The sequence below is a fragment of the Parus major genome, chromosome 3 (assembly GCF_001522545.3).
Source record: "Parus major isolate Abel chromosome 3, Parus_major1.1, whole genome shotgun sequence".
Taxonomy (NCBI): Eukaryota; Metazoa; Chordata; class Aves; order Passeriformes; family Paridae; genus Parus; species Parus major.
In genome coordinates this window covers 92728851-92742832 of record NC_031770.1, presented here as the reverse complement: position 1 = coordinate 92742832, position 13982 = coordinate 92728851, and the positions used below count along the sequence as shown (strand labels likewise).

At 41.0% G+C, this 13982-nt stretch overlaps 1 protein-coding gene across 2 annotated transcripts; it reads left to right on the top strand.

Moving 5' to 3' along the window:
• Positions 1–555: 555 nt before the first annotated feature.
• On the top strand, positions 556–5828 carry CLN8 (CLN8 transmembrane ER and ERGIC protein). 2 transcript variants are annotated; one of them, XM_015623393.3, is made up of 4 exons: positions 556–701; positions 1904–1952; positions 2052–2690; positions 3091–3550. In XM_015623393.3, exons 3-4 carry the CDS (start codon positions 2103–2105, stop codon positions 3403–3405), a joined length of 903 nt encoding a protein of 300 aa, XP_015478879.1. In that variant the 5' UTR covers positions 556–701; positions 1904–1952; positions 2052–2102; the 3' UTR covers positions 3406–3550. The 2 variants fall into 2 exon arrangements, with proteins under 2 accessions (XP_015478879.1, XP_015478877.1); XM_015623391.3 differs by lacking the exon at positions 1904–1952 and having other exon boundaries at positions 3091–5828.
• Positions 5829–13982: the final 8154 nt, after the last annotated feature.

Sequence of the window (13982 nt, the reverse complement as noted above, 5' to 3'; positions counted from 1 at the left end):
TTGTTTATTTGTCTGTTTTGTCTGCTCTTGTTGAAGAATCACCTGATCTGTTGTGGCACTGAGCGTTTTCCTGGCAAAATCCAGAGTCTGTGCCAGTCACTCCTGTTAAAGACAAAGTACACCGCGGGTGTGGGCCTGTCACACAGCCGAGGAAGCCTCCCGGGGTAGTTTCAGCCACCTCGGGAGACTCAGCCTGAGTCACTGGGATGACAACACCAATTGTCACAAATATGAAGAGAATCATGTAGCAGAACATTGTGAAATCCATTCAATAACTTGCTGTCTTTAATGAAACTGGATAATTATAGCTAAATGTACTGGCTATGCCACCACTGATATTTTTTTTTCACTGGTAGTGTTGCTGAGCAGACATCTCTCAAGGGTTAACCTCTCCCTGCTGGCAATGCTCAGCCCTGCTCGCAGCTGGCCACAGCCGCCTTGTAAACAAGCCCCCCCTGCCCGAGTGGTACAGCCGCGCCTCCCTCTCCCCATCCCGCCGCGCTCCGTGGTTGGTGCTGACTGCGGCGCATGCGTAGAGGGCGCCCGGCGGCTGCGGGTGGTGCCGTGGGACCGGCGGGTCGAGCCGGGTCGAGGCCTCCCCAGGCAGGCCTCGCCGGGCCGGGCCGGGCGCTCCTGGGGGACCGGGGAGGGCAGTCCCGCAGCCGGGAAGGGCCGTCCTGTCATTGCGGGCAGCGCTGTGGGTGAGGAGCGGGGTTCGTGCGTCGGGGCTGGTCCCTAGGTCTGCGCGAGGGGCTCGGAGTCCCCGGGAGCGGGGGAGGGTTACGGAGGGTGTCGGTGCCGTGTCTGTGCCGGGGAGGAGGAGCTGTCGCGGCCCTGATAGAGCCAGGGCTTGCGGTAGTGGGTCGCGCTGTGCAGGGCCTGGTCGGGCTGTGAGGTTGGTGTGTTTTGCCCTGGTTTTCCCCGGGGAGATGAGGGCGAGGGGGCTGCTGGGACGTCAAGTCTGTCTTGCCAAATGTGATGCCAGGGAATGCCCGAAGGCTCTTTGGGGCTCCCGGTCCATCCCCTCCTTGGAGCGTGGCACCTGCGAGCAAAGAGCAGGGCGAGTAGGTGCCCCACAGGGTGCACCCCGGGGAGTGGTGATGGCATTTGCTGCCTGCTGAAGCAAGGCGGGAGCTTCTTGCCGTGCGCTGTGCCCTCGGTGGTCTTTGTGGCCTTTTCACTTGCCTTGACCAGACTCCCATACGCACGGTGCTGTTAAGCGCTCACAGGTTGCGGCGGGTGTGGTGGTCTTGCTCGTATCATCTATATGGTTCATAAAACCACCTCGAATTTATGTATTTCTGTATTATCAGGCTTTTCCCTCCCCACAAGCCTTTGTTTTTGAACTACAGCGTGTTCAGGAAGTTTCAGACAACTTGAGGCACTTAATGCTGGGGTGTTCAGCTAATTACACTGATGTTGCTAATAATATGTAACAATGCTGCTTGTCTGCATTCCATACTCTTTTTCCATTTTTGAATATGGGTTCTTTTGGAAAGTGGCTTCATGTTCATAAACTGATTGCAGTCTTATTTTGAGCCATGATCATTACAGCCCCTTTTTGGTATAAGTGGTCCCCCGTACTGCATTGATTTTCTGTAGTTTTATGTCCTGGATCTGTATTTATGATTCTGAATTGCACCCAAAGCTGTAGCAAATGCTGGAAAATCAGTGCAGGAGAAACAGGGGAGTAGGAAAATAACTGCGCAATGCTGTTGAAATAAAAGTTTCATAAGTAACAAAACAGGATTTTCTTCCTGTATTTTCTCTTTCTTTCTTGCCTTCCTACTTGACCCTCTTCTGCTTTTGCTTCACCACATTATTTTGTGCTAGTAGGGACTTCACAGGCCAGTTGTAAATCTTGTTGCTTAAGTTTTTTTTTTGTCTGTCTACCTGTCTTCAGGATGACTGTACCTAATGGCAACAGGATCAAAGTCATAACTGCAGTGGATGTAAGCCCTCTATGGTTTAGAATCTATCTATCTATCTATCTATCTATATATATATAGATGTACTTAAAAATTCACTTAAATTTTTTCTCCTTGTTCCAGATGAAAGAGTTCATGCTTACTGGTTTGCATAACAGAAGAGACTAAATAGGCATGAAGGAAACTATAGTGGGGATGAGAAGTGTCAAAAGAGAAGAAATGAATCCTACAAATGATGATCCACTGTTTGGGACCATTTTTGACTGGGACTATCTCTTATGGGAAGTTCGTTTGATATTTTTAGCTGCTGGTTTTTTAATCTACTTGGGAGTATTTCTTCTGTCTCACTGGTTGTCTTCTTGGAGAAGCACCACTTACCGTGCCTTGCATGCAAAGGAGAAAGTGTTTTGGAATATGGCAGTCACACGTGGTGTGTTTGGACTTCAGAGTTGTGTTGCTGGGTTATGGGCTTTGCTCATAGATCCCGTTTTTCATGCTGACAAAGTCTATTCACAGCAAAAGTGGAGTTGGTTTAACTGTTTAATAGCAGCTGGATTTTTCTTGCTTGAAAATGTAGCAGTTCACATGTCCAACATAGTTTTTAGAACATTTGATGTTTTCCTGGTAGTTCATCATTTGCTTGCTTTTGGTGGCTTGGCTGGTTTAGTAATTAATGTGAAATCTGGACATTATCTGCCTTTGATGGGAATGTTGCTGGAGATGAGTACTCCCTCAACGTGCATTTCCTGGATGCTTCTGAAGGTAAGAATGTGATAATTTTCAGATTATCTTTATAACAGTTTTCATGCATTTCACTTGTTCATAGATAATGTGTGGTTTGTTTGGATAGTTTTTCATCAAATCTGCCTTTATCCAGCTGATATCTGTGTTATTGTCATACCTGCTTTTGTCATGATGGTATTTGTGCAGGCCTCCATGTAGGTTTGTTTGGTGGTGTGTGCATGCACAGTGGGATGGTATAGATCCATACCAAGTTAGGGATGCCATATATATGTGGAGTAACACTGCACTATGAGGAAAAAATGTCTGAGAGTGTGTGTATATGAAAGCTGGATATTTGTATTAGTTCTACAGATTCCTCAGTTCCTTATCTTGAAGTCACAATCTCACTTCTGCATACTTTGTGTTCTTATTTTTCTAGGCTGGCCGTGCTAACACCTTTTTCTGGAAGGCAAACCAGTGGGTGATGATCCATCTGTTCCACTGCCGCATGATTCTTACCTACCACATGTGGTGGGTGTGTATTTTCAATTGGAATTCTATTGTAGAAAATCTGGGACTTCTTCACTTTATTGTTTTATTCTCTGGATTATTTGCTGTTACACTAATACTTAACCCATACTGGACATATAAAAAAACTCAGCAACTCCTCAGCCCAACTGACTGGAACTTTGAAAATAAAGCAGTGGAAAATGGAAAATTAAATGGTGAAACACATCAAAAGAAGAGGATATAGCATTGAAGCAACGATTTCCCAGCAGGGTAACAGAAGAATACAATGCAAAATCATTCTTTGCACGTAAACTAGAAGATTTTGCAAGAAGCTCATTGACACAGTGACTGCTGTTAGCACTCTGTATGCATCACAAGTGTTGAAAACCATTGTTTGTATTTCTTCTGTGTATACATATAAGAACTTCAACCCTTGTTATGAATTACATCAACAATTTATCAGGTTGGACAGTATTTCATAATTTAGTAGTGATGTGCTCCCTAATGACATGTTTCCTTTCCTAATGCTTCAAAGTGGCTTTACAGTAAGTCATCTGTTAAGCTCAGCTTGAATCAAGTTTAGCTTGAATCCTATTTCACATATGGTGGAGATACTGAAAATTGTGTTAAATTGTTTGTTAGGATCAATTATGATCCAAGTTAGGTATGCATGGGTACCTAATTTCTGTGTGTCAGTGAATCATTCCAAGTGGAAGAACTGGTCAGTGGTAGAATGCAGTCGTGGCCTGGGTTTGGGTTTTGTTGTTGGTTGGTTTATGGGCTTTGGTTTTTTTGGGTATTTGTTTTTCTTTTTTTCTTTTAAGTCCACTTAAGGAACAGGAAAATAATTGTTTGAGGTTTTGTTGTCAAAGTTGTAGTTTTTCGAGGTTGCCCTTAGTATGGGAGGAGTTCATATCCATCAAAACCATGCATGTGGAGATCGATGCATTTGCCATTTGAGTGGTCTCTGGACTTGAAATCAATGAAATACAAGTGGCAACACCAGAAAGTCACCAGAAGGTGACTGTGTATTGTCCTTGAAAAAAAATGCTGCTTGATTAGTAAAATTATTTCATTTGTAGGTCCCACATGATGGGTCATGCAATTAGCTCCACTAGTGCTTCTGTTATGGTTCCTCTTATTTTTGGGAATGCACTTAGTTTTAGATGGTTTCAGAACCTGAGGTGACTCCTCTATGGAGGAAAGCCCGTATCACCTCCTGTAGGAGTTCGGTTATTTTAATATTTTAATTTAACTTGAAAGAACATACCAAGTGACACTAACAATCCTTTGCACTTTATCTAACACATCACAAAAATCTTTCCTTGACCTGAGAAACTGGGTTGTTCTTTAGATAGGGACTAACGGTGATGGATGTTCCCCCACTTAAAATATTGATGGTTCCTGGGTGAAATGTTGGGAAGAGGATGGAGGGATAAAGATCACGATAGAAGAGAGTGACGCCTAGTGGCAGGAGAATGACAGGGGTTATTAGTTTTGATGCATGGAACAAATGAGATTTTAAAAAAATGGTTAATTGGAACTCTGTGTGACATGACTGCTACACAGATTTATTTCCCAAAGCTTTAAAACTGGGAGAGCCCAAGCTGTGAAGAATTTTAGATCAAGCCATGAATTAGAGACTTTGTGGACTGATCTGTGGTGGAACATACTGTTTTAAATGTGTGAGGGAAGCACTCTTTGGTGTAAACAGCCCCATTTTATTAATTTCTATTGGGAATGTCTTTGATTTGTTCTGAGTGAAGGGAGTGGTCAGGTTGCTGTGTTCCCGAATTCACTCTGTGTGAGTACAGAGTTGAATTGCTGTTCTGATGTGAAGGAAACTGCTTACTTTAGGTCACAAATATATATCCAGATATTGTTGATAATGATAGAGTGGTGAATATCTGAAATTGCCCATTCAAAACCAGGCTGAGGGTCACAGCAATTTTACACAGCATCCCTGTCTGTTATTCTGCTTATATTTCATAGATAAAATATAAATTTTGAGCTACCTTCTTATTTTTAAGATGGGCAAAATGAAGTTGCAGTGTTGCCTGCCTGGGTGCCATCCTATAGTAAAAAGGGTTCTCAAAAGTTTGAAAGCTGTCTTGAGGAGTTGTCTGAGGGAGAATAATGTTAAAAGCACTTTGGAAGAAACCATAGGGATGAATTGCTTGCCTGTGGAGCCAAAAAACATGATCTGAATGCATATCTTGCAGAATCCAAACCTCACTTGCAAGAGTTCCAGGGAGAAAGGCAGAGACAATGTCATCTGGTATCAGAATGATGGTGTACTCTGTGAAGTGCAAAACTTTGAAGGTTTGGAGTGGATAAAACAAGATAATAATTGCTAAAATCCCAGCTACAGAATTCTGAAGAATCCTAACAGGAAATGGAAGCATCAGAAGAAGTGTGGGATGACTGTGTAATTCTTGTAGTGGCTAGCTAAGGAATGTGAAGTTCCAATGTGCTAAAATAAAATAATATGGAGGGTGGGGGTTAGTAGTTAATTGAGACTGAAAAAAGACAGCTGGAAATTTATGTCATAGTATCAGATGTCTAAAGTTTAATATATTATTGATTGGTATAACTTTATTAATTGAATTTAAAATCTTAAATTAAAATAATGGTTTTATCATCATAATTCAGTCTTTTTAGTTTGCATCCTAGTGTGAATTTTTTCACAAAAAGACTTAGGGTTTGCATGTCTTAACTATATAATGTTAATGTTAGAGCCCCTGTTAACCTATATAATGGTAGACCAGCTAGAACAAGAAAGCTATAAAGCAAATAACAGCACTTATTTTATTTCTTTTGGTTTAAGGGTACTTTACAGTCCAGCTGAAGAAATACGACACAACAAAAATACAGACCTTTCTTCTTCATCTCCTTCATGGCTTTGTGTTGGAGTTACCAGTTCTGTTACACAGAGCTTCTTTTATTACACTTGAGTATAAAAGGACCTTTTATAAGGGCATGTAGTGATAGGACAAGGGTAATGGCTTTAAACTAAAAGAAGGAGAGATAGATTATATTAGGAAGAAATTGTTTCCTGTGAGGGTGGTGATGCACTGGAACAGGTTGTCCAGAGAAGTTCTGGATACCCCGACCCTGGAAGTGTTCCAGGTGAGGGTGGATGGGGCTTTGAACAATCTGGAGTACTGGAAGGTGTCCCTGCCTACAGCAGGAGGGTTGGAGCTAGGTAATCTGTGAAGTCTCTTCCAATCCCAGACTTCTGGGATTCTTCACTGTCTGTTGACTGGTCCCTTTAGGAGGATTTTCTGGTTTATTGTTGTAGAAGTCACGTTGCTCTGAAACAAGTCTGAAAAAGTTCTTGAACTGAGGATTTTGGTGTCTATTTACCCTTATAACTAAGTGCTCCTTTTCAGCCCAAAGGTAGAGTAGCTAAATCTTGTTTGTAAATTTTACTAAGTGAAATTTATCCCAGTCCTGGGCCTTCTTATACAGCCTCATCCACAGTTCCCTCTAGAAAAATTCAATTAGCTTCAGCAGTGTCTGGTTTGGGTCACAGGGTATGCTGCTGTGGATTTGGAAAATTTGCATAATGTTATTTTGGGTGTATTATTTGTTTGCCAAGGTGATTGCTATGGACTTGCCTCTGCTTTATTGTTGAACAAGCTGAATTGAAGAGTGTTATTCGTGTCACCTTTCCAGCTGGAGCTTTTTTTAAAAAAATCCAAACAACAAAAACCCAAATCAGCAAACTGTGATGAGGATAATGGCATTCAGTTTTTTCGGTTTGGGGTTTTTTTAAAGAAAAATATCTGATCTGAGACACCTTTTTCAGTCATCTGGCTCTTACTGTCTTCATACAGCATTCCTAAATAACAGTTTGTGTTTTCCTCCATTTCTTTCCTATTTTTATTCTCCAAAATTTGTCATTGTTTTCCCCCCTGAACCCACCAATTTTCTTTATTTTTGTTCTTACTTGCAGTATTGGTCATGATGTTGGAGTAGTCGCATTACCACTGCAATATTTTTTGTCTAGTAGTTTTCAATACATCCTGCCATCTTCGTCTAAATATCCATGTCCAAATCTTTCAGAGTCTTTTTGTGTTTTCCTGATAACATGGATTAAATATTGATGTGATACACAGTTATAAGAAACCTTCTTTAACCTCAGGGAGACTCCCCCTTAAAGTGAATTTAAAAGTGTTAAGCAAATTCAAGTCTTCCCTTGTACAATATAATGTTTGTTGAAAAGCATCTTTATACATAAATAAAAGTATTTTATTGAATAGCTGTCTATCGTGAGTTTCATTTACTGATTAAAATAATGCCTGTTATTTTTTGCTTGCTATTTGTAGCTTAAACAGTTTTTGCAGTGCATGCGCTAAAAAAGTGATTTATTTTGAAATGTTAAACTTGACAAAGGTAATGTAATTTTAATGAAAATAGCTATAAAAATCTTGCAAACCAATGTCCTTTTACCAGCATTTCATGTCTAATTCGCACAAGCATGTTTAGAACACTAGAAGCTGTGCTATATATAAGTATTAAAAACAGTTAAAAACCATCTCTTGGAAATGGCCCTTCTGACTTGTGTATTTGAAGTGTGTGGTCCATTTTTGCATTGGGCTCTGACCATGAGGATACTTCATTTGGTACCACATGATGCTTCATGGTTTAGTATAAGCTACCTTAAATAAACAATAAAAACAATGGCCATAAAGACCAAAAACTTGCCTTATTGCAAAATAGCAAAGTACAGTTCTAAGCATTTCTTTCAGGATGTTTTTCAGGAATTAATTCCTGATGCTTTTTAGTTAGTTAGTCAAGGAAACAGCATCATTACTGGCATTTTATTTATTCTTATATGAATGCACAGTGCAAGCAACTGATTGGCTGCCTCTGCAGCCCAAGACAGCTGCACAGTTCCCAAGATTAATTGAAGCAGAAGCAAGACATTCTTGTGTACAGCTCTACTAACTATGAGATTATGTGTGGGTAGAGACTGGGGTGGGAAGAACAATGTATAATAGTGTTGGTATGGGTAAAGTACCCTTTTTTTTCTGGTAAATAATCTGTAAAATGAATTTAAATGTTATTGTTTTGCTATATGGCTGTTTCAATTAATAGGTAAATACATTTTACTTGGTAGTGTTAAATATATTCTCAGAAAACTATTGGAGCAGACTTGTGCCAACAATGTTATATACAGCAATTACAATATTTTGGTCTTGTGTCATTGCAACGTTGCTTAATTTAGAACCAAAAAATGCAAGTAGTGGTCATTAATGAAGGAAACTATGCCTGTTGTAGTTGTCAGCCCCCAGATGGGTCTCCAGTACTGGAGGAGACATTTCATGCTCAGGATCTGATTGACTAATTACCACGTTCTGCTGGTGGGGGTGCCACAGAGCAGGCACAAGTATTTTGCAGCACACTGTGCCTTCCTCTTTTCCCGAAGTTGAGTGCTGGTGAGCGGGGTGGAATGGTGATTGTACAGCAAACCTGCAAGGCCACAGCAGACCTTTTTCATAGTTCAAGGTGGCAGATAGGCCAAGCTTGGAAGTAGTGGGGCCTGCTCACCCATCCACAAATTAGAAAGCAAGGAAATTGGCTGTGCCACTGCTTGCTGCTATTGCGTGTTCTTAGAGCCAGTTAGGGTTACTTCTGAGTCCTTAGGAATATGACCTGAGCAGAGAGACTGAAAATTTAATACTAGCTTTGTCAGAGGCAGTACTTCTGCTCTAAAATTTTTATTTCCTTGTATGATTGCCTCTGCTACTTTGACTGCTTGGCTCACATTAGTGTGCTGTGTAAGCTGACAGTGTTTTTACCACTATGTCCACTGTAAAGAATTGTGGGATTTTAGTACTGGTAATTGATTCTGTCAGCTCCAGGTATTTGCCTGGATTTATATATTGCTATATAGATCTTCAATGTCCTTCTCTTGCCTTGCTGCTTCTGGTGCTAAAAGCAGTTTACTGTGTGAACACAGCATTTTGTTACTGAAGTTATGCTCATTCAAGTTTAAGCATGGGGCTTGCAACAAGAAGGGGACAAAATATACCTGAGAAATGACTAATTTCATAGAAGGTAGAGAGTTGACTTTCCTGTGTTTCTGAACATTGCAGTTCTGCTGTCAGGCTCTTTTTAAGTGTAAATCAAGGTGATAGCTATGATACCATGAAAAAGAAAGCCATGCAGACAAACTACAGAAGTATATAAAGTACTTTTGCATGGAGGTTTGCATAGAGTAGGCAGATAGCATCCAATGAGCTTGTTCATCTTGTTTTGTGGGTCGTATTTACAGGTAGAAAGTGTATATCTGGAAAGTGGCAGTAGCCTTCCTAAGGAGTCATTAAGAATTGAAAATAAGAAAAAAGGCTTTTGGATGAGTATATGGAACTGGTTGTTACATTTTATACTGCTGACAAGGTTGTGGTTACATATTGAATGTGTAGTTTTTCTTTTGCTTTAACTCTTCCTTTTTTCCCTCAGCATGATATTACTGTGACATAATTGAGACTAAGTTTAAAAACTTTTTAGGACATCAAAATTGCTAAGCAATATATTGCCCAAGGCTGAAAGAGCCTAAAGTCTGTTCTAATTTAATTTATTCTTGTATCATCACTGCCTTTTTATCTTACATAATTATTTTTTACCCCTGGAGACTCTTTTGCGTATTCATGAATACAAATAAATCTGCTCTTTTGTTTTCCCAGCTGTCCTAATACTCTTTGTCACTTTTCCCACTTAAAATCATTTTTATTACATGTTGACAGCTTAGAGTTGTACATAGTATTTGATATAAAGTCTTGTATTACTCTAGTACCTCCTTTCCTCCCCTAGGAACAGTTGGCCAAAGGCTGCAACTTTTGTCATTCAGGGTTGCACCGCCTCAGCGCTTTGTGGTGCTCCTGAGAGGAAATTCACTCAGGTTTTTCCCTTTATCAGCTTCAGGAGGAAGAAGAGCCATCAGAGAACAGTGAAATAACTGAAAGTAGGAATGTGTTATAGAAACAACTTGTGCATGTGACTGTCTGGAGTGTGAGTGCCCAGGTCCCGGCAGCACTGGGGGTTCTGTCAGGAGAGGCTGGGACTGCCCCAGCCGGACACAGCCGGTTCCAGCCGGACACAGTCATATCCAACTGCCCACTGCAGGGCACAGCTGAGCCACAGCTGAGGCAGGAGCATCATCATATGAAACACAGGTAAAGAAGGGCAAAAAGTACTGCAGAAAAGTGAGGAGTGAGGAGAACAAAATGAAAGAAACAGCTCTGCAAGCACCAAGTTCAGTGAAGAAGGAGGGCGAGAAGCTGCCCCAGGGCACCAGAGCAGAGATTCATCTGCAGCCCATGGCGCAGCCCTTGAAGGAGCAGGTTTATCCTGAAGGACTGCAGCCTGTGGGAGGCACCCACACTAATGCTGAAGAGAAACAAGAAGAGGAAGAAGTACCGGGAGGAGCGGTTATTGACTGACCACAACCCCAGCTCCCATCCCACTGTGCCCCTCAGGATGGAGGAGGCCAAGGAGCTGGGAATGGAGTGATGTTGAGCCTGGTGAGGAGGAAAAACAGAGAGGGGGAGGGTCTTTTTACTTTTGTCTTTGTTTCTTACCATCCCATTTTTAATTTTAATTGGCAAAAAATGAAATTGCCCCAAGTTGAGCCGGTTCAGCCCTTGACAGTAGTTGCTAAGGGATCTTCTTGTCTTCCTTTTGACCTACAAGATTTCCATTTTATTTTCTTCCCCAATCCTTCCCCTAGTGTGGAATGAGAGAACAACTGGGTGAGGGTCTGGTTGCTGGCCAGGGTCAACCCATCACAAGAAGTTATGGTATCAGCTGTACTATCACTCATGTACCTCCCATGACAAACAAGGAGATGATGTAACACAAGGGCCCTGCTCCTGAGAAATATTAAAATGTAGGAAAATTTATACCTAGTCTGTCTGAATTGGCAGTCTGAGGATTTGACTTGCAAATACTCCTCATAAAAGAAGGAAAGAAGTGAAATTAAATGCATTTATGGAAGAAGTTCTAGTACTGGTAAAAGATCACAATGTTATAAAATTCTATTGTCAGGTTAACCTGTACTAATGTGCCCAGAACAGAGGAACTGTCTCCCAGTAGTGGTGCTGGTGCTTCAGGATGATGTGGAAGATGAGTTAGCAGTAGGCATCAAAGCAGAATGTGAATAAGCAGTGTTTTTATAAACCCAAATGTTGTTTTTGATGTAATGGTCTGAATTTAGGAAAACTGTGGTTTTATTTTCTTTTTTAAAATAAATATTATATAGTATATATAAATAAATAAATAAGTCAGTCTGGTTTTGTACGGAAAGTAGAGGGACCTGTAACTTTACAAGGCTCCAGCATGTGTTCTGCAGATGCTCAAGTTAAGCAAGCTCGTTGAATGTCTTGGCTTGGTGTTGTTTCTGAGGGATTACAGTAAGCAAATTACGTACTGTCTTCATGGGGGACACAGCTGGGAACAACAGAATTTCCAGTGGATGAATTCTCCCTAGGAAAAAGTGCCAGCTACATCAGCTGTTAAATGGAAAAATCTGAGAAAACTAGGCTTTCCTGGGGAACTTGATAACCTAAATTTTAGTTGTTTTGTTCAGATTTCATGCAGTATTTTGGAAAGCAAGCTATTGGAATGATGTCTTATATCTTAGGTGTCATTAATTTAGGTGTACATTCAACCATGCCAATTTCCATGGAGAGAGAAAAAAGGCACCCCATCTTCACGGCATTGTGTTGCAGGGGGTCAGGTCACCACCCAGGGCTGATGGTGTCCTTCAGATGCCTGGTACATGAGCTGGAGTCGATAGTGTAGATGTACGGTGAAGATATAGGGAGTAGATGGCTTATGTGCAGTAGCTTGGAGGTGAAGCATCTTTGCTGAAGCCCCAGTGACAGAAAGTAAATTTTGGTGTGGTCTCATGCAAGCATCACCAGTAAAACCAACTTAAACATCAGCTTCTTGGATCTGGTTGTAAAAAGCATCATGTTAACAGCGGAGACAGCCATTATCTGTAGTCTAATTGTCGACAACTAATTATGGGTGGATAAATAATGAATTTGTGATTGCAATGATTAGGGTGCTAATTATTACTGCTAGTAGGCTGTTGTCTTATAAAATAGTAGGAAAATGCAAGTTATTTGGAAAGTTAGTTTTTTTTTCTTTCTTATAAATTGATCCACTATTGCTGGATTTGTCCAACAAGGTTTCCACAGCCACCTTTTATTGGAATGTATGTATGATCACCAGAATCAAAAAAAGGACCTGTCAAAGATCAAAAGGGGTCACAAAATGTCTTAAAGAAGGATTTCAGTTTTGTCTAAGATAATTGTGAAATATGATCTTTGAAAGGTAATTATAAAAAGGAGAATTTAATGCACATAGATTGTGAGATAGGTTTCAAAAGGAGAAGGATATTGCTAGTAAATGGTATTTTGAATTACAGAATCAAGCTAGTTGTCCTTGGTCACTTTTTAAAGTAAGTACTATTAAACAGTTTGCCAAAGATGGTTTCCCCACCATTTCAGCTCCTGAAATGATAGCTTGGTGCGAGTGAAATGCAACATATTTTAAAAATTACAGAAACAACAGGATGAAATGGTCTCTGATTGAACTGAGTGGTCTCTGATATGAACTGAACACCATAATGAGTATTCCTGGCCTTAACTTTTACATATGGCCCAATTTTCTTGTTTGCTTTCTTACATAGAACCTGTAGAGCTATGTGAAAGCTTTTTTCAGTCTATGCCATGATGAACTGCATTAAAAAGAAATAAATTTGTGAAAATGGGAAAGCTTTTTGAAAGGAATAGTTAAAAAACTTTGTGATTTAGACTGTATGAACCCACACAAAGACTTGGACAATTGTGAATCTGTATTGTTAAACTACAGACAAAGAGAAAATGTAGGGGAAAGGCAGATTAATCAAATTCCACCATTTTCTAGTAATGTTTTCCTCTAACGACAATGAATTTACTATTTACTCAGTGTGCTTTATGACTCACTGTAGAATGAGTTTACTTAAATAGGCGGGGATCACTGCTGCATGATGCACGGATTTTTGAACAGCAATTTAGCTTGAAGATTTCATTCTTAAAAGTGGTCCAAAGTTTTTAGATAATACTTAACAACATTAAATAGTTGTAATGACTTATAATTTATTCAAGAATTGATAATGTACTTAAGAGCATTTATTTTTATTGAAGTTTGTCAGATGTATACACGGATATATTGTAAGGTACACATTTGCAAAATGATTGCATCTTGTAAAGGTTTTTTGTATTTTAGCTAACTGGCATGGTCAATCCTGAATGTACAAGTGCTAGTGTTACTGTCAGGACAAGCATTCCATGCTTAAGTGGCACGGGTTTTGGGCGGCTTTGTGGTTGCCTTGCTCAGTGGTCTGCAGGAATACTCGCTGTGAGGACTGTCATGTAAGGGATGCAAAAAGCAAAAATGCTCGCCATGAGATGCCAGCGTCTCTAGATAGCATTTATTTGAAAACTATTACTGGATTTCAAGTTATAAATGAGATTAAAACCCAAAATAGCGCCGTGGCCCAGCGTGTACCCTGGTGTGTTCAGGGGCTATTCGTGAGCATGAGGCCAAGTGTGCCCAGTTGTCCAGCCCCGGGCCCGGTTGCCCTCAGCCTCACGTCTCCGCCGCTTGCCCCGACACCTCGGGGGGCTGTGCCCGCCAGCAGGGCCGAGCGGCGGGATCTGCTCCCGCCCCGGGGCGGTATCACGTTCGGCGGCAGGAATGCGGCGAGGTCCGGGGTGACACGAGATGCCCGCCCCGCCCCGCCCCGGCTCGGGCCGGCCCGAC

Excerpts from the sequence above, each read along its gene's own strand:
- CLN8 (XM_015623391.3), top strand. The coding sequence starts at position 2,103 with ATGAAGGAAACTATAGTGGGGATGAGAAGTGTCAAAAGAGAAGAAATG. Across the intron at positions 2,691-3,090 it reads TTTCCTGGATGCTTCTGAAG|GCTGGCCGTGCTAACACCTT; the intron begins GTAAGAATGTGA and ends TTATTTTTCTAG.